Here is a 21,005-nt window from a genome sequence, read left to right on the forward strand (position 1 = left end):
CAACTGTGCATCTCTATCAGTGTTATAGGGGGTGGATAATTTATGAGTTTACCCTGTATAAGCTTTATACAGACTAAAACGGATTTATTTGCGGTTTGGATCCCATTGGGAGCTGGGTGTCTGGGTGCTAGAGACAGGGGCACTTCTTAAGCTGTTTTCAGTTAAGTCTGCAGCTTTGTGGGGTGTGGTTCAGACCCTGGATCTGTGTTGGAGCAGACTGGCGTGTCTGGCTCAGCAAGGCAGGGTTCTGGAGGATCAAACTGGCAGAGAAAAACAGGCTGAGGTAGTCTCAGCACACCAAGTGACAGTCCCAAGGGGGTCTTTGTGACCCAACCCGTCACATCCATCATTGGAGGTTTTTAAGAGCAAGTTGGACAAACACTTTCAGGGATGGTTTACATTCACTTGGTCCTACGCCAACACTGGGAGCTGGACTTGATGACTTCTCAAGGTCCCTTCCAGCCCTTCATTTCTATAATGAATTCTATGTCCCTATATCCCTCATCTTAGGCTCACCTCTGTTAGCTTCATTAAAGGTAAAAACGAACTCTGGGTGATCTCCACTAGGATTTTACATACAGATAGCTATCTCAAAGTCAAAGCACACCTATTTTCAGCATAGACACAGCCTCAGTAACACTCAAGTCTATTGAAACAGCATTAATGACCACAGGTAGTAACACAACAATCAGAAATAGCCACAGTGAATCTGCCCATTAATTTAAATAGGCTGATTGTTCAGACTCTTATATTAATTGCACCAGCTTTCCATCTACTCCATTTTATCGCCAATAGTTTTTATTAATATCCAGTTTTCTCTGAGACAACTTAACATACTAGTTTTCCTCTCTAGTGTTATCCCCGTTAACAAATGTAACAAACGCCTAAGGAACACTTGTAATCAATTGTAATTGTAATATTACAATACTTTTATAGCCTCAAAGATGATCGGTCTCCAGCCTGTGATCTCCTCAGATCCAAAAGCACAACAGGGCTGAGTCTCGTTAGTATTAGGTTGGGAGACCTTCACAGACAGCCCATCAAGTTTGGAAATTCAGGAGATAACACTCCTTTCTCTCAAAATCGCTATATCTGGTCTGCTAGGACGCACTGTGCTACTGGAATATCCATCTTTCAGATGAGATATGAAACCAGGCACCTGACCACTTCTGTTCATTAAGAATTGCTTTGCCCTCTTCTCAAGAAGAGGAATGTTACTCATGAAACAATGCATCTTGGGCTGTGTCTAAACTAGTACTTTTGTCAGTAAAACTTTTGTTGGTCAGAGGTGAGAAAAAAAACACACCCCAACCAATGTAAGTTTCACCACGTGACAAAGATCCTCCTCTACCTTGGTGGGTCCTGCGCTTATTGGTGGATTTGCTCGACTTACAGATCCACCCTGTGGGTCGGGAAACAGCCCAGACACCTTCCCCTCTAGTAGAAGCCACAGCCCAGGTCAATTCCTCCTGTGTCTGATCAGGAGTTGGGAGGTTTGGGGGGAACCCAGGCCTGCCGTCTACTCCGGGTTCGGGCCCAGGACCCTGTGGACTGCAGCTGTCTAGGGTGCCTCCTGGTACAGTTACGCGACAGCTACAACTCCCTGGGCTACTTCCCCATGGCCTCCTCCCAGCACCTTCTTTGTCCTCACCACAGGACCTTCCTCCTGATGTCTGATAACGCTTGTACTTCTCAGTCCTCCAGCAGTATGCCTACTCATTCTCAGCTTCTTGCACACCTCTTGCTCCCAGTTCCTCGTACACACTTCCTCTCCTCTGGCACCCTGGCTCTCCTTGGCCTGACTGGAGTGAGGCCTTTTACAGCATAAGAGGGGCCTTAATTAGAGTCAGGTGTTCTCATTAGCCTGAAGCAGCCCCTGCTCTGGTCACTCAGGGAACAGAAAGCTGCTTTTCCAGTGGCCAGTATATCTCCCTTCTACTACTCTGCTGTTCCCAGCTGGCCTGGGTTTATCACAAGAGACAGAAGCGCCAGTGTGGACAGCGCTATGTTGGCGAGAGACACTCACCCCCTGTACTCCACCTGATCGAGAAAACTAAGGGGAGTTGATGGGAGACCGTCTGCTGTCAATGTCACATAGTGTGGACCCCACGGTAAGTAGATCTAAGCTATGACAATTTCAGTTACGCTATTCACATAACTCAAATTGCGTAACTTAGATTGACTTTTTCCCTTAGTGTAGATAAGGCCTAAGAGTTTGACAATAGCAAGTGCCTAGAGCTTAAGATTTCTCGAACTGCTTGGTGTTATAATAGTATTCATTATGCATTAGCAGATAATTTACAGCCCTACTGGGATGCATCTCTCAAGGATCATCAGCAGTGCATTAAGGCACTGTCTACAATTGTCACAAGAGAAATTTTTACAAACTTACTACCCCTCAAAATAGACATCCTGCACCAGTGTAATGCAGAACCACTGACATAATCCTGTAAACTATCCAAGTAAGGCCTGGTCTACACTCAAAATTTAGATCAACGTAGCTACAGCACTTAGGGTTGTGAAAAATTCAGATACCAGAGCACCACAGCTATACCAATCTAACCCCTGATGTAGACACAATCTGGTTGACGGAAGAATGCTTCCATCAACCTAGTTACTGCTGCTTAGGGAGGTGATTGCCCTCAGCAACAGAAAAACCCCTTCTGTTGCTGTAGGATGTGTCTACACTATGGTGCCATAGCAGCAAAGCTGCTGTGGCACTGCTGCACCCATAATGGAGACATAGCCTAAGCTGTGCTGGTGCAAAATCTGCTTGCACCTGTAGTAGGGAATTGCACCAGAACGATAATAGTGATGTAGTTACACAAGGGCAAATGCCTCTAATGTGAACAGGGCCTAAAGCAAAAACAACACTGTGAAATTGTATTAAAAAGACTTTCATTTGAGAAGTCAAAGGGCCTGATTCTCATTAACACCAAGGGCATATTACACCTCTTTGGCAGTGTAAAGAGCCTCAAACTAATTTGAGACACTTTGACACTGCTAGAACTATGTAAAGTATCTCAAGGGTATGCCCACACTAGGAAAAAAGGTGTGTCCTTGTCACATGCTAGCTACCATATGGTAACTAACAGAGATAAATCTCAGTCAAGACAAGCTAATTGTAGTTTTCACACACAAGCAAGTTAAGGGAAGCACTCACTTCTATCTGTTAACATGTCAACTACAATTGACTTGACTTCACTAGGGATATGTCTACACTACAGAGACTATACTAACGTAGCTATGCTGGCATAGCCCCATAATGTAGATGCAGCTTCCCACCGACAGAAGAGTTTCTCTGTCGGTGTAGAAACACCACCTCCCCAAATGATGCCCTTTCACTGATATAGCTGTATCTACAGTGGAGGTTATGCCAGCATAGCGACTTTGATCAGAGGTATGTTTTTTACCCCCACACTCCTAACCAACACTGCTAAGCTGATACAACTTTTCAGTGCAGACCAGGCCTATGATCTTACCTCCTGTTATTTACCATGCACTAGCTACCATGTGGTAAGAGCACACCCTTTTTTTTTTTTTTTCCAAGTGAAGACAAGGCTTCTGTATAAATGAAAACCAGACCCTATTACTTCAAGCCCTGCCTCTGAGATACAGAGACATTACATTATTTCTTTTAAAACACAGTTACTCTTTCAATTCATTTGGTCCTACTAAACATTTAGGGGTTTGTTTATAGTAAAAAAAAAACAATCTAACAGCTAAAATCCTCCGCAGGTAATTTGCTTCAACTGCAAAGTCAGTAATGCATTTTGGTGAATAACATTCCGCAGCGAATAACTGAGTAGTTACTTACAATGAAGTACCAGGCATGTGTGATGATGAAAGGGGAAAAAATGGTGTACAAAGGTTCTTGCCCAACCTTCCTCTTTCCTCTTCAACACATCCACTCATTTTACTGTAGACTCAAGCTAAATTAACGCCCCCTCTTGAAAAAAAAACATGTTTCACAAATATACCTTTGGAAACTGTGAGGACCTTTAAGAATTCTCCCTTTCATATCCAAAACTAGGGTCCAAATTCTCAGCCAGCATAACCTCACTGAAATCAATAGAGTATTGCTCAGTGGAAATTTGGCCCTGCAGGTCTACACTGTCTAGATTTGAGAACAAAGCTAAATTAAATGCTCTATTACACTCTTAAAGCTATAGGTATTGTCCCACAATTTGTGCGGAAAGTATTTCTTTACCAGGTGTAAATTGCATCTCCCATGGGCTAGAATTCTGAGTCCCTGCTTCAGTTACAGCAGAACAGTATGATGTGTACTAAGTTTAAAGATTTCAATGAACTTCCCACTTCATTTTGAATTTATAAGATCAGTGAATGAGACAGCATCAACTGATGTCTTTCTCGATGTTTGCCCATGAAAGCAGTTCAAAATTTCAAGCCTTAAAAACTTATTCTCCTATTCATACAGGAGGAGGAAAAAACAAAAATAAAATTCTCAAACACTGAATAAAATTTGCCCAACTCTGAAAACCCTCGGGGTTCACTTTTACCTGGATAATGTACCTGAATTTCAAATGGAGATGGGCCCAGCCAGAAAACCAGATCCAATTCTCCCTCAAACTTCAGGGAGGTTCAAATCTGGACCTAAACTTTGTGGCTCAAGTCTATCTCTAATTAACATGTAGTTAAAAAAATAAAATTCATAGATAGCGGAGGTTAAAAAAAATAAGTTCTGCCATCTGGAATTTTATGTCTAAACAGTAAAGTTATGAAACAAGTTTATTTCCCAATAGTAATTGTCAGTTTCTCTCTCCACCAAACCCTATGCGCCGCTGTGTTCCATCCTCTTTCTACTGCTATCCTTTCCTTTCTCTCAGTTGTCATCTGTAGAGGAGGGAAGAATCTAGTGTTATGACATCTACGTGAACAGCAGCAATTTTCCACCAGCATGACCCAGAAAAGTAGTACTGTGCAGAAGCTGAGGAACACTTGTGCTGAGAGGAGGGTTTTATGGGTCAGGGGAGGATATACAGAAAGAAGTATTTTTCTTGAAATCACACACTGAACTTAACACCCTGTACACACAAAGTTTACATAGTTCAGCCAAAAAAAGGACTAGTGGTTGAGATTGGTGCAATTTTGACACACACACTAGCGGTAAGAAATGAATTCTGATCCAAAGATTTTTTTTTTTTTTTAAGGATAAACAAAGAGGGGGGAGGGATAGCTCAGTGGTTTGAGCATTGGCCTGCTAAATCAAGGGTTGTGAGTTCAATTCTTGAGGGGGCCATTTAGGGATTGGTCCTGCTTTGAGCAGGGGGTTGGACTAGATGATCTCGAGGTCCCTTCCAACCCTAATAATCTATGACAGATAGCAATAAGCCACACTGGCAAGCATATGTCAAGAGACAACAAACAAACACTGTTTTTAAAACTAGAGAAAATTAAATCAAAACTGGGGCAAAAATGTCTTCCTCACTAGACTTTGAAAGCTATCTTGGGGTCAGATCCTCAGCTGATGTAAACAAAACAGAGTTACACTGGCTGAGTATCTGGCACTAGGACTTCTCTGGCATGTCTTAATAGGTGGTAACTTCAGTATAAAATTCCTCGAGGGATGGTCTATTATTCAAGAGAGTGCCTTGAATGGAAGGAGAATGACAAGAATAGACAGAGTCAAAGATTTCAGTTTCATTTGTGAGAAGAATACACTTGATTTTTTTGGGTTAAGAGGTTGAAATCCTTCTCTTGGTATCGAAAATATACATTCACATTATTACCCTACTTGAGTGTCAAGAACAGAGTGAAATAAGATTGAATTGCCAAGAAAAAAACATGTCCTTCCCAGAAAACAATTTTATAAGTAAGCCATTGTGTCCTCTTTCAATAAAAGGCACTTGCAGATGTGATACAGAATCAAAGCAAAAAAAAAACCCAACCAACCATGATCCTAACATCTACTGATCTAATGCACATGATCAGTAAACACTCTTCCAAAGCAATAAGTATACTAATGCTTCTTTCCTCTCAAACTTAGGGCATGGCTACACTTACATTTTTGCAGCGCTGGTAGTTACAGCTGTGGTCGTACAGCTGTGTGGGGGCAGCGCTGCAGTGTGTCCACACTGACAGCGACCAGCGCTGCAGTGTGGCCACATTTGCAGCATTTGCAGCGCTGTTGGGAGTGGTGCATTGTGGGCAGCTATCCCAGCGTTCAAGTGGCTGCAACGTGCTTTTCGAAAAAGAGGGGGCGTTGGGGTGGAGTGTGACGGGACTTGCGGGAGTAGAGAGTGTGCGATTTTGGCAGCACACTGTGACCAGCTCCCTGCCTTGCAAGTTCAACAGAGGGGGTGGGGTGGAGTGGAGTATGTGACAGGAGCTCGGGGGACAGAGAGAGTGATTTTTGAAGCAACACGCGGTGACGCTCCCTGCTGAAATTCTGCCATTTCCGACCCCCTCTCTCATCATCTTAAATGTAAACGCTCGACCAGAAAGCAGCTTCTGCGACGGGTCCCTCCCCTCCCCCTGCCCCCCGCCGTGCTGTTTTCTCTCAAGCAACAGCTGTGAACATCCAAAGCCATCGCTGCGGGTGGTGTTGTCAGCAAAGAGACGCTGGTTTTTGTTTTTAGAATAGTACTCGGGGAGTACCCTCTTCCGGATTGTGGTGTGAACAGGAATTGGTGGATACCTCCTAATACCTGGAGGCCAATACAGCGCTGGTGAGTGTCCACACATGATACAGGCCGCATCAGCAGCGCTGGATTCGCTACACCCATAGCAGACCAGGTGTACAGCCAGCGCTGCAGGAAGGGAGTTGCAGCGCTGGCTGAGCTCTGTAAATGTGGACACCTGGTAAGTTGCAGCGCTGTAACCCCCTCACCAGCGCTGCAACTTGCAAGTGTAGCCAAGCCCTTACTCTTGGTTGTTTTCTAAAAAATATGAAGGAAGGAAGAATTGTTCCCCTCAACACAGGAAACACCAGGAAAAGAAAGATTAGAACAATTTCTTGCTGCCGACTGAAGTTAGTCCACTAGCATGACAACACGCTAGTGACTTTACACTGGAAGTGAAGCAAGTTCTCATCCTTCCTTGCTGAGAATACGACTTGTCATTGTAAGGCTCCCCTGGGAGAAGGGCAGATCAATTTCTGTTGTCAGTGCTTTGTGCTGCTCCAAATTATTTCCATTTATAATTATTAATAAATGAATTACAGCGTTGTGCCTTCAATCAGCAGTCACACACCACCACCACTAGATGAAAAGACAACTGTATGAGATAAGCAGTTTATTGAAACAGAAGTCCAATTGTTCTCAACCTTTTTTCATTTGTGGACCCCTACAAAATTTCAGGTGGAGGTGCAGACCCCTTTAGAAATCAAACAGTCTTCAGACCCCAAAGAGTCTGCAGACCACAGGCTGAGAACCACTGGACTAGAAAACAGTTACCGGACAGCACAGCATCCAGTCACTGGTGTGTGTATGAAATAAATATTAGTAAAATTCTCTTTAAATCAGAGATTCAGTATAGAGAATATAGATTGCAATTATATTAATTTGTCTAATTTTTTCTATTTGATACTTGAGCTGAAAATATGAACTTACATTTTAAAAGCTTTCATTTTATGTTACTGAAAAGGGTTATTTCCAAAACCCAATAATAAATATCCAATAATACAATTATCAATTAAACTTACCCTCTCATCCCACTCCCTACCCTTCTCCTTTCACCATTCTAATAATAAATCACCTATCTACAGAAACATTCGGGGACAAATCCTTAGTGGGTGTAAAAGACATACCTCTGTTGACTTCAACTGACCTATGTCACTGTACATCAGCTGAGGATCTAGACCTTTAATTTTTTCACGGGTGACTGTCCAACTGCCAATTACAACAAAACACAATACCGAAATTTTGCTTCCAAAAAATTAAGACAGATTCTCCTTAAAGATGTGAATTAAATTAATTTACAACAGACCTTGGGAGAAAGTAGTTGCAACTCTGTAACTCCTCACCTTTACCAAGCTCTGTTCAAGCAAGACTTAGCATGTCCTTTTGTTATCCTCATCCCCAAACTAAGTCTTCATGGCATAAGTCAGTGATCTTGTCTGCCTGCCCTGAACATGGCCTCGGGATAAAAAAAAAAAAAAAAAAAATAGCTGCAGCTCTTGATGACAAGCCCTGCATGGATAATAAATTAACTAAAAAGATATCTGACAAAATCATGTCAGGTCCACACGCAGGGACTCAAAGCATTCAATCCACAGCACAGTATTCCCCTCTACACCAGATGGTAAACTAAGACAGCCCAGTGACAAAGGCAGCACAGTTAAAATGAGCAGAAAAATGTTCATTGTCCACCACTTTCCAAAGCAGTTATACTGGGGATGCCCTTCTAGCAATAAGGAAATGAACTGCATGTCCAATAAAAAAGTACATTTACACTGATCACCAAAAAGAGGAAACAAATATTCCTGTAGCTTTATGAATGTTAGTAGTTACACAGGTGTGTTTTAAAAGGGAAAGAGTAAAATCAAAATATTCAGTTAGAAAGAATTAGTGTAATTGCAGGTTCCATTTTATCCCTCCATTTAAACCATAAAGGGCCTCAAATTACTGTAGAGCTACGATACAGAGCTTCATGCTGCTTAATGCTTTTATACAAATCCAGGAAGTTCATTAAATTTTGGTTTGAGTGAGGGTCTCTCTTTTCTCTCCTATCCCCTGCTGATTTCATAAATGTTCTTTAAAATAGGGGTGGTTATCAAACTGAATTTTCTTTCTCCAGAGGGTGAGGTATGCAGAGGATGGGCCAGATTCCAATTTAGGCACACATATACACGTCTATCCTGATATAACGTGACCCCATATAACACGAATTTGGATATAATACAGTAAAGCAGTCCTGGGGCGGGGGGGTTCTCATTCCAGCAGATCAAAGCAAGTTTGATATAACACGGTTTCACCCATAACACGGTGAGATTTTTTGGCTCCCAAGGACAGCGTTATATCAGGGCAGAGGTGTATATGTGTACTTCACTTATGCATGCAAATCAGGTGTGTGTGTATAAATTAGGCACATGCAAATATATGGTCATAATTGGGTATGCCTAAATTTGAAAGTCTGACCTTTGATCTCTGGAATTATTTACTTAGGTTAGTCAGTAAGGAAAAAGAAGAGCAGGTCCAATTTCTGCTCCCTAAACACCAGATAAAATCCTCTTGCAAAGGAATACAATTTTTTATTAAAATTACAGAGCACTAATCAGTAAATGAGATTCACTTGCCCAAGGTCACACAGCAAGTCAGTGGTGGAGCTGGGAAAGAGCACTGAATTCCTGACTCCAGGTCCTGTGCTCTAACCAACAGTCTACATTTCCTTCCCTTAATGATACTATGAGCCATTGTCTCTGAGTATAACCAAATTCCTCCCTGGAAATATGATCCTTATTTATGGGATCTCGCCACCCTGCCAATTGCCTGAATCTCGTTTCCGTATCTTGGACTCTTAGTATTTTTAATGGATGCTTACAATTCTGTTGTAAATATTGGCAAAACTAACTGCAATATTCTCTGGCATTCAAGATTCAAGGGGTTTTTTTAGCCATGTTTTTAAACTACTTTCTCCTTATTTTTGGAACACCTCCCACTACTCATTTTGCACCAGATTGTTCATATTTTTTAAATGCCTTCTGCTTACAACACTTTTTACTTCAACAGTATCAGCCTCTGTTGCTCTTTTTCCTGGCTGACATAACTGGGATAAATTCCAATCCCAATCTCAAACCATTCCTGAGATGTTTTACTGCTGAGTGTGGTATGGCAGGCAAAATGCATTTCCAGCACTACCACAAGTTTCTTCATAGATGCAGTGAGGAACCAGCTGCAAAACGGTTAAAATATTCCTCCACTTCCTACCAGCATGGAAGGACCAGAGACACACACAGGGTACAAGTTTTCCCATACAATGTAATTCTACAAATTCATTTAGGGAGGGGTTCTCAACTTTTTTCCTTCTGAGCCTCCCCCTCCAATATGCATAAAAACTCCACCTGTGCCACAATAACTGGTTTTCCGAATATAAAAGCCAGGGCAAGTGTCAAAGGGTAACAACCAGGACAACTGCCTGGGGTCCCACGCCACAGGGGCTCTATCAAAGCGACATTTCTCAGGCTTTGGCTTCACAGAATCATAGAATATCAGGGTTGGAAGGGACCTCAGGAGGCCATCTAGTCCACCCCCCTGCTCACAGCAGGACCAATCCCCAGATTTTTACCCCAGTTCTCCAAACGGCCCCCTCAAAGATTGCACTCCCAACCCTGGTTTAGCAGGCCAATGCTCAAACCACTGACCTATCCCTCCCCCCCGGGGGTGGGGTTAAGGGTCTTGGGCTTCAGCCCTATGCAATAGGGTATTGGCTTTCTACCCTGGGCCCCAGCGAGTCTAATGCTGGCCCTGCTTGGCAGCACCCCTGAAAGCTGCTTGCGGCCCTCCAGGGGGCCCCAGACCCCTAATTGAGAACTGCTGATTTAGGACATTTGTCGCTCCCAAATCTTTTGAGATGCACACAGGATTCACTAATGTGTATCAGTTAGGAAGGGGGGCTCAAAATGCTAACCACTATACATACATATGTGCACACAGACTCCCTGTCCCCAAGAGCTTACCCAGAATTCTAAGTCACACCCATTCCCACCACCTCTGAGCACCTTACATGTGGTTTTAAAAAGTACAAAATATCTCAGCCTCAGTCTTTTTCTCTGTCCCACACATGGCAGGAAATTTTAACTTCCCACCTCTAGCTAGTCCAAGACCTCTCTCCCCTTTAACTCCAGAGAAAGTTGCTAAATGATTTGGCTTTAGATAGTTGTAAATGCCACCCTTTCTCATTCAGGTGGGAGGGCAAACAGGCTGACTCTTCTAAAGTTGACCCCACTATTGCACTATGGGGGAAAAATTGACCAATTCCCCTGGCTCCCATACCAGCTCAGCTGAATTGGTAGGAGCAGTCGCCTAGAGAAGATGCTGGAAGGCAGCCCTGTTTTCATTAGCATTTTGATGAGATTTGCTTTTCTATAAGGTTTAGCTACAAGGGTGGTAAAGATGGTTTCAGGGTCCTTGTCTACCCTGCAGCTCCTCATGGCTTTCATACTGGTTCCGGTAACTGGCAGGAATTTTTATGGTAAATTTCACCAGTGTAGAAATGGTCTGAGAGAAGACACTTGTAGAGTGGCAGGAAGCACTTTTTTAGAGGATGGGTCACTAGACTGGGATTCAGGAGATGTAGCTTTAATTCCTGACAGCCACAAATTTCCTGTGGGTCATTTGGGCAATGGACTTAAATCTACCCAGTGTCTCAATTCCCCATCAGTAACAGAGGATACCACTCTACTCAGAGGCGGTAGGAATGTAAAGTCCATTAATGACGGTGAAGCATTCAGATACTACTGCACTGAGAACTATACAAGTATCTAGACAGAGAGTGGAGAAAGAGAAAAGCCATGCTGAAACACATAATCCACACCTGTGGCTCCATCTAACCCCCGCCCAGAAAGTCCTAGATATTCAATGAACCCAGTCCCAGAAGCACTACAACCAAGCCAACCTCCAGGAAAAAGGACCCTAGGAAAGCTAATATTCAAATAGTGGTCATGAGAAAACCTTGATGGGAAATGCAAGTCAAAGGGGCAAATTTGCATTTGACACATGAAAGTCAATCACACAAATCAGTTCAGCATTTTACTTGTCCATCTTGGAATCTCATCATTCATGATTGTTATCAGACAGCACTGAATAGTGATAGAAGGTGGGTAAGGCTATACTTTTTATTGGATCAAGTTCTGTTGGTGAGACAAGATTTTGAGCTTATACAGAGCTCTTCCTCAGGTCTGGAAAACATACTCAGGGAATAGAGATGACAACCTCAATGCGGACAGGTGACTAATCTGTAAAGTATCTAAATCCTCAGACTAGGGTTTGAGCCATCAACCCTAGCACAGAATGTGTATGAACACGATTACAGAGGAAGAAAAGTCTTATGGTTCACGCACTAGGCTGGAACTCAGGAGATCTGGGGTTTCATAGATTCAAGGACTGGAAGGGACCTCGAGAGGTCATCATGTCCAGTCCCCTTCCCTCATGGCAGGACCAAATACTGTCTAGACCATCCCGGACAGACATTTATCTAACCTACTCTTAAATATCTCCAGAAATAGAGATTCCACAACCTCTCCATGCAATTTATTCCAGTGTTTAATCACCCTGACAGTTAGGAAATTTTTCCTAATGTCCAACCTAAACCTCTCTTGCTGCAGTTTAAGCCCATTGCTTCTTGTTCTATCCTTAGAGGCTAAGACGAACAAGTTTTCTCCCTCGTCCTTATGACATCCTTTCAGATACCTGAAAACTGCTATCATGTCCCCTCTCAGTCTTCTCTTTTCCAAACTAAACAAACCCAATTCTTTCAGCCTTCCTTCATAAGTCATGTTCTCTAGACACCCAGCTGTCAGATCCTTTTTGTAGGACTTGAATATTTACTTCCGCTGGCGAGCACTAACTCACACTGACTTCAGTAAGAGTAATGGGTTCAAAATCTGGCCCTCAATCTCTCTGTGCCTCATTTCCCACTCTGTTAAAAAGGAGGGAGAAGCTATTAATACTTCCTTTCTGTCTTGTTTGTAAATTGTTTGAGCAGAATCTGTATTTTACTATATGTGTGTATAGATCTTGGTGTTCCAACCTCATTTAGGGCCCCACAGCACTACGTAATACCAACAATCATATACATATTGCTACTAAAACAAGGAACACGGCATCGGTGTATATATACACACACTTGATCAGTTCAGGCATGTGCACATTGTAAATGTAGTGCTCAGTGCACAGGTGGTAGCCACACTGATTTTAATAAGAGGCTCCATTTTGGATTCCTGTGCAGATCTTCCTCCTCTATAACACCTTTTTCCTTCTAAAACTCTATCTGAAAACTATTCATTTGTGCATATGAATGCCTTGTGTTCCCATTTGTGTACATTTGTGTACATTTTATTTGAAGAGAACAAGACTTTTTAAAAAAAACAAAAAAAAACATTGTTTCTGGAACTCTTTGTTCTAGGGTTTTCCCAAACTGCTTAAACCTCAGAAATCTTTGTTAATACCGAGAAGCACTTTAGCGTAACCATCTGTCTTCCAAGTCTTCTACCACAATCGCCTTCTGGCAACCTTGGCTGATGACTACTGAACTGACTATATATTTCAACGGATCCATCAAAGAATATGCAATAAAGGGAATTTTAGATTTATCAATTCCACCTTCACAGAGAACCAAAATCTTCAGTCCATTTTAACAGGATAGGAAGGCCCGAAATCTAATTTTCCCCCTCCTCCATTCCTAGTCCTCGCTCCAATGCTTGAAAGAGTTTGTTGGTCTTGAAAAAAGATCAGTACTAACCTTGAAAACTGTTTTCTATTCATGGAAGATCACTAGACAGTGGATCATAAAAAAGTCACTATTCTCCATAAGCTCCTTTCTCTCACTTTCCCCTTTAATTCAAGTGTGATTTTTGCTTCTCTCTCTCTCTCTCATGAGCTGTTCGATAAATACTTTCCACCAGCTGAAAGCTTTCAGATGGTATAAAGCTTCGGTTTCTACCCCTACCGCTTCTCAAGACAGTGGCTGCTAAAAATCAAGTAAGGATTCAAAGGAAATAAAGCAAGCATTTAAGAAGAGGGAAAATAAGGTATTTGAGGGATTCAGATTTCTCCATACTATACCTCCACCATCTTGCCCAGTACAAGGTTCTGTCCCACACGTCACAGGAAATCCTTCTGTTTTAATTTGTCTTTTCTTTATGATAGGTTCAAGACAACACCACCACCACATCACTTCTTTTGAACAAGGTCTCTCACCTCCCCCACCCCACCCCCAACACACACTAGTGTTTTTCCACATATGCAAATTACATTGCTGCCAAAGAGATGGTATATGATTGTGTGGGAGGGGAGTTAGTCCAGAACACACTGCAAAGGTGCAGTCCACCCACTGATAAGGCTAGGGAAAACTTCTCTCCAAAGGTTAGAATATCATAAGATCCGCTTCAACATCTGTGATTTGACCCCCCTCTAGTGGGTAACCCACAACAAGGCAGTAAGCCTCACTACCAGTTAACAGCCAATGCAGAGTCTCCTTTTGCTCAGGTGATTAGTTCCCTTTAAAAGCCTAGATGTCCTCTATTCTAGGCATCAATGCCTTTTAATCAATGTGAATGATGTCTGCAGACAGAGATTCCTTAAGGTGAGAGAGACTATACTATGCGATAATAGAGGTAGGTGTTCGGAATTCTCTTCTATAGAGTCATTTCACACAGAGGTCCTTCTCAATGGAAGAGGGGAATTTCTCTCTGCAATATTTGGTTTTATGTGCAACTCAGCTTGTCACAGCATTGTCATTTATCCCAGTGCTTCTTCCCTCTGTCAGGCGTTTTCAGAGCCTGACAGAACTCTATGCTACAGCCAAGGTTTCACAGCTTATCCTAAAGAGGAAGAACTCAGCTGCCAGACAAGCTAACCAGAAAAGTAGCAAAATATGTAAGTCTGCCAGAAAAGACAGCAAATGTGCAGAAAATGTCTAGAAATCTGAGTACCCAAGACAGAAGAATCTGACAAGATTCATGGATGGGTACTTCCAGCTACCTGGTCGTTTGACAGATAGGTATCTTCCCATCTTAAACAACCCAGACATGGTCTAAAAGCCCAGGAGTTGCAAACATAATTTAGAAACACTTCTAATCCAATGTATCCTGAACATAATGAGTGTTTATGTCACACTACTAATTCTAGAGCAAAATTCTCTAATGTAACTAAAACAATCCTCATTTATCATGCACACATTAACAGCAAATATTCCATTTAAACCAACTGTTGAAGCACAAACTTAGCTCCTTGATAGATTAGTTTGACAACCTATGCAAACAATATTTATCTTTCCATATCCCACACAAACTTCCGCAAAACATGAGAGTTTCCCACATTTGGTATATCAACTAGTGAAGAAAACAGTCAAGTCTTTACCGCGATTGTAGGATTACATAACATGTAGAACATAAATTTTTAATGTCAAGGAAAAGAGGACCACAAGGTTTTCTTACAGTCCAGTTTTCTTCGTAACATGTACATTTATTGATCTTGTTTTAAAAACTTATTTGAATGCATTACATGCAAGGTAACATTTCTCAGAATTTCTGTGAGGTACAACGGAATAGGATTTTCAACTGATCAGCTTTCATTTTAGACCCGTCAGTCTCAGGTTACTCTTATTCCATTAGATTTTACTGGTATACTCCTAGATCTAACCTAATAGTATAGTGCTACATGAAGTTTCACAGTTTACACACTAAACCTTGTACATTTTAAGGAATGCAATCATGACCCACTAACCTACTTGCAACAGTGATTAGAAAGAGGTACAGATACAAAAATAATACTGTTGAGCACTTTTAATACAGCTAATTAGCCAAGATGCTAAATATTTCAAGTCAAAATGTCTATTCCTTAATTTACACAGATGAATGACTTCAGTGAAAGCAACAACCCTGGGAAGCTTTAAAGGCAACCCTGCATAACCCTGAATCCAGTTTACTTCAAGTAACACCACAGCACTGCAACATTCTTCCTCAATGAACATCCCTTCTGCAGTTTTGTAGTGCTGAAGCACAAAAGAGCATAATATGCATGACTGGCATCCTTTACTTTCACAGTTTGGCTGAAATGTTCTAGTCTTCAAGATTACCTAAGAAACAAAGATGAAAAGTAAAAACTGTAGACTGTTAAAATAAGGTAGAAATAGGTACATGAGCACATTTGTAATGATACGAGCTCAAAACCATATTGCTCATGCAATGATTGGGACAATAAAAATATTAGCAAGAAGCAAACTGAGTGAATCTGGAAGTACAAATTACTCTCTCTCTCATCAACGCTTTCATTAACTTCTCTTGGTAAAGCCTAAATTCTGCATGTGATTGTGCAAGTACAAAAATACCAAATAAGGGACAAATCTCCAAAAAGGCCTCCCTCATTTGTACTGAAACTGCTAGATACTGCCTCCACAATTCCAAGACATAATGGAGATATTAATGCTCCAATGTCTGCCCAAAAAAACTCAACATAGGCATTCTAATAGAAGCTTGTATGCTTGCTGTAGGAATTTTAAGCTATGAATCTTTTTATTTGCAAGTCTCATCAATGTTTAGGAAAGGAAGTCCCTATAGGATGACAAACCATATTTGATCCCCACATATTAAATACAAATTATGTGACATTCACCAAGAAAAAGCCCTGGGAAATTCAGAACAGCATCTCTATACAATTCAGTCCTACTCCCCCCATCCTCCATGACTTTACTTCCAGCTGCAGGGCAACAGATAGTTTCTGCACAACATTTATTTTTGATCTTACTATGTACTATATTTGCACTATTCATATCCATTTTCATGAAGGAACCTAAGCCCAGCGCATCACACTCTGAACATACATTGTTTAAGTTGCCCCCCTCCCTCCCTTAACATAAACTTCTTACCAGCATGAAACAATTTAGCTGCAGGCAAATATTGCTAAAATAGTGCTTTCCACGATTAGTCCCATCACTGCATTCAAGATTAATTTTCATGACAGTCGCAACAGCCATGGCAGAAGGGTAAAAACACCCTCGAAATAGTCACAATGGTTAGTCCACAAATTCCCTCAATCGTAGCTCTCTCTGCTTTCTTAAGTCAGACACTGAGATCCAGCTTCAGTCCACTGCACTGTTTAGCAAAAGCTGAATGTGATTCAGGTAATAGGCAGGATCACAGTGAGCTCTCTTATTTCAGATAACGTGACTTGGTCTGGAGAGCCCCTTCCCAGTCCCTGTGTCAGCAGCCCCAGACCTGCACATTCCCAGCACTGAAATCCTCCTCTGCAGTGAAAAGTCACTGCAAAATCTGGGCAACTTAAGCCTCTTTTCTTCATAGAAGCCACACACACATCATCTCTTCCATGCATGACGAGAGCCCCTAAGCAGCTTAGTTTGTCTCTTTTTCCCCCCACTGTTCACTCAAATGTGTTGTGGATTTGGTTTTAATACATAACCGCTTATTTTGCTTGGCTGCATGATGAGACACCCCCAATTTGCCAAAGGAGCATCTGCACCAAGCTGCTTTTGCCGATGTGATCTGCATTTGGGTATAACAGCTGGTGGAAGGAGGCAGAAAGGTTTGTGAACTGATTCTTCCTCCTAACACATCCCTGCCCACGCATCCTAGACATGGCTGCAAAAATATCCACAACCATTGAGAGGGAATTTGTCTTAAATAAGTGCAAGTGACATTGAAAAGACGACAGAACCAAAATGTTGTTTCTGTTGCACTGCATGATTTCACCAGCTTATTTCCTAGGTAGCGATTCCAGAGAACCTTCCCACACATTCCTCCCTGCCCCCCTCCTCAAAAAAAAAAAATTCTTTGCTGTGCTATCTCCATTTTACTTCAAGATTTTTACGCTAAGAAGAAACATCAAACCCCCTCAAACGTGCTGTCTCCATCTTAACTTCAGCCACTTTTTCAGAAATTTCATCTAGCAGCAAAATTAACCCCTTCAATTACTCATACATCATCATCCACAAAATACTTGCCTTCTATCTCACCAGCCCTTGCTGCCTCCTCCCCCTCATACCAACAAAAATACAATCCTCTAAAATCCATTTGATGTCTTATCTACAGGATTTATCCTGGAGATTTCAGTGCAGTGATAAAATTAACCCCATCAGCAACAAGCCCTTTGATTCCCCTGTGCCCCATCACATAAAATGTCTCATTAGTTTTTTCCACATATCTAGCCTCTTCTGGAAAATATTTGAAGAGGCCAAATTAACCATTTGTTTGCCCTGTCGGATCCCTATTCCTCCAAATCTCCTTCCCAAATATTGTCTGTGATCTGCATGCTTGTTACTTCCGCATTCAACTTGGGGATTTCATCCCATCCTCTCTCATCCATGCCTCTCATCCTCCAGCCTCACTTCTGAAGTCTCCCCTTTCCACACACACAGAGTTGTCCTAGAGGACGTGTAGCAAAATAGCTCAGTACAATTATCCTTAGATCACCTCTTTCCCCAAAATCCTACCTCTGTGGAGTTCATTTTTACAAGCTCATTCTAGGGAACCTCTTCATGCTCCCTCCCAAATCTTTGTTGGGGGTATGCTGACCTCCAAAGTCATCCCGGAGATTTCACCCCCAAAACTGTTCCCTCCACTCCAACCCTGGAAATTTTCCTTTCCCTATCCCCGCTTCCCCTGCTATCCAAATCCTTCCCTTGAATAGTCTTTCCTACCTTCCCATCTCCTCCCCCGCCACACACACACCCATAGCTTCTGTCTAGGGAACAAACCCCATCTCTGACCTCTAGTCGCTTACACTGGAGACCTAAAAAATACTCCCCAATTCCCCTACACCTGCTGAAGTGGCATCTCTCTCCTATTACCAAAGATTTATCCAGGACATCTCACTACATTTTTCCCTCTTCCAAATAACGACCTGCTTCCCCCTCTTTGCGGAGTGTGACTAACCCTGGGGGATACATCTTCCCCTCCTTCCCTTACTTGCAGACCTATATCCTAGAGCTCACCCTGAATGCAGGTAAGGATGTGAACCCACTTCTCCCCCCGCAATCCCAGATCCAGACCCAGAAGTTGTCCCAGGGGTAGAAATGAGCTAATCCCTGTTTACACCACATAATTCATTCAAACTATGTCCACATGTGGTGGGGACCGCTTCTCCCCATACCTTGAGCTAACCCTGGGATTTATCAGTTTCACCTCCCAACCCCAGCTATATTTCATTGAACATTCCCCTCTGGCACAAGAGCAATACAACAGAGTTCTTTCTCCCTGTCTGGGAATGACCTCCACCCCATATCATCATCATCTCCCCTGCCTGGGATTCACCCCTAACCCTATAATCCTCCCTTCCCCATCTCTCCCCAGGCCCATCACCTGCTGCTCCCCTTCTATGCATGTGTAGGGACAATTCGCCCACTCCCCAGGCCCTTCCCCCCCCCAATGTGTGTGGGGATGCTGTGACTCCACCTCTCCCTTGGCCCTTCCCCCCAATGTGTGTGGGGATGTCGTGACTCCCCCTCTCCCTTGGCCCTTCACCCCAATGTGTGTGGGGATGTCGTGACTTCCCCTCTCCCTTGGCCCTTCCCCCCAATGTAAGTGGCATCATGACTCCCCCTCTCCCCTGGCCCTTCCCCCTAATGTAAATGGGATCGTGACTCTCCCTCTCCCCTAGCCCTTCCCCCCAATGTAAGTGGGGTCGTGACTCCTCCTCTCCTTTGGCCCTTCCCCCTCAATGTCAGTGGGGAGTGACCCCCTATCCTCAAGCCCTTCCCCCCCAATGTAAGTGGGGTCATGACTCCCCCTCGGCCCTTTCCCCCCAATGTAAGAGAGGAGTGACCCCCTATCCTCAAGCCCTTCCCCCCCCCAATGTAAGTGGGGTCATGACTCCCCCTCGGCCCTTTCCCCCCAATGTAAGAGAGGAGTGACCCCCTATCCTCAAGCCCTTCCCCCCCAATGTAATGTGGGTCATGACTCCCCCTCGCCCTTTCCCCCAATGTAGAGAGGAGTGACCCCCTATCCTCAAGCCCTTCCCCCCCCAATGTAAGTGGGGTCATGACTCCCCTCGGCCTTTCCCCCAATGTAAGAGAGGGTGAACCCCTATCCTCAAGCCCTTCCCCCTCCGTGTAGTGTAGGTGACTCCTCCTCCCAGCCTTTACCCCCTCCCGTGTGCGTGGGGGGCTGACCCCCTTCTGCAGCCCTTGCCGCAGCCTGCGTGCGCCTTGCTGGGGCGACCCCCTCCCGCTTACCTCCCGACCTGTCCCATCTGCAGCAGGTGGATGACGGTCTGCCAGATCCAGACGAGAGCCTGCAGAGGCGCTCGGCCCCGGGTGACTGGCCGCGGCCCGCCGGGCGCCGACGGCGCCCATCATGGCGCCCGCGGCTGCTGAGGGCCCTGCACGGCGCCCAGCCCGCCGCCCGTTTAGTCCTGCACGAACCAGCGGAAGCTGAGGATCTGCACCAGCAGGAGGGGCAGCACGAAGGCAGGGTCAGGCCGCACCACACGTGATCCGCCGCCCGTAAGTGATGCAGGGCCAGCCCACAGGTCCGTGCCCACGGTCCCCCAGCAGCACCAGCAGCGCCAGCACGATCCACAGGCAGTCCAGCCACGGCCGCTCGCCGCCGCCCCCGCCGCCGGGCCCCCCCGGGAGTGCGGCGGCCCCTCGGAGGAGGAGCCGCGGCCAGCGGGTCCGTGCCCCGCCGCCCCGGCCCGGCCCCCCGCCGCCCAGCAGGCTCCGCAGGCAGGCGCTCCGGCAGCCCAGAAATAGCACGACGGGTGTTGCAGCAGTGGCAGATGTGCAGGAGCTGCTGCCGCCCTGCTCGTCGCCCCGTCGCCGCCCCCGCCGCGGCCGCCGCCGCCGCCGCCTCGTCCAGGTTGTGCAGCTGGGCGAAGCCGCCCCCGCGCCGCGCCCCCGCCGTCCGGATATGGCCGCCATCTTGCTGCTGCCGCCGCCGCCGCGCCGCGCGCTCGCCCCGCTTCTCGGCCCCCTCGCCGGGCTCCCCCCCGCCGCTTCCGGGGGAGGCGCTTGCCGGCCCCGCGCAGGATGCAGGGGGACCCCTAGCGCCCGCCCGGCGAAGCGCGGCTTCCGCCTGCCCAGGGCAGTAGCAGCCCCGCTCTCCGCTGTCCCCTTGCCAAGGATTCCCGGGACCCCAGCCAGCCCAGACCCTGCCGGACCAAGGACCCCCGAGCTCCCCCGGACCCCCAGCCCAGCCCTCCTGCACCAAGGACCCCCGAGCTCCCCGGGACCCCCCACGCCCGCCTCCTGCACCAAGGCCCCCGAGCTCCCCGGGACCCCCAGCCCAGCCAGCCCCTCACCAAGGACCCCGAGCTCCCCCGGGACCCCTAGCCCCCCTCTGCACCAAGGCCCCCGAGCTCCCCCGGGAACCC

The 21,005-nt window shown here is 45.0% G+C and overlaps 1 protein-coding gene across 1 annotated transcript in view; it reads right to left on the reverse strand.

Moving 5' to 3' along the window:
- XKR6 (XK related 6) overlaps nucleotides 1–20,554 on the reverse strand; it is a gene marked incomplete at its 5' end in the record, with an annotated part of 343,195 nt that extends 322,641 nt beyond the window's left edge. Inside the window, 9 exon segments of the mRNA XM_075063501.1 lie at nucleotides 19,867–19,921; nucleotides 19,924–20,008; nucleotides 20,010–20,101; nucleotides 20,104–20,155; nucleotides 20,157–20,174; nucleotides 20,176–20,267; nucleotides 20,270–20,340; nucleotides 20,342–20,382; nucleotides 20,384–20,554. Of these exon segments, the coding sequence (XP_074919602.1) occupies nucleotides 19,867–19,921; nucleotides 19,924–20,008; nucleotides 20,010–20,101; nucleotides 20,104–20,155; nucleotides 20,157–20,174; nucleotides 20,176–20,267; nucleotides 20,270–20,340; nucleotides 20,342–20,382; nucleotides 20,384–20,554 (677 nt within the window).
- Between the last annotated feature and the right edge of the window lie 451 nt (nucleotides 20,555–21,005).

This window comes from Chelonoidis abingdonii, chromosome 3 (assembly GCF_003597395.2).
Source record: "Chelonoidis abingdonii isolate Lonesome George chromosome 3, CheloAbing_2.0, whole genome shotgun sequence".
In the NCBI taxonomy this organism is placed as follows: Eukaryota; Metazoa; Chordata; order Testudines; family Testudinidae; genus Chelonoidis; species Chelonoidis abingdonii.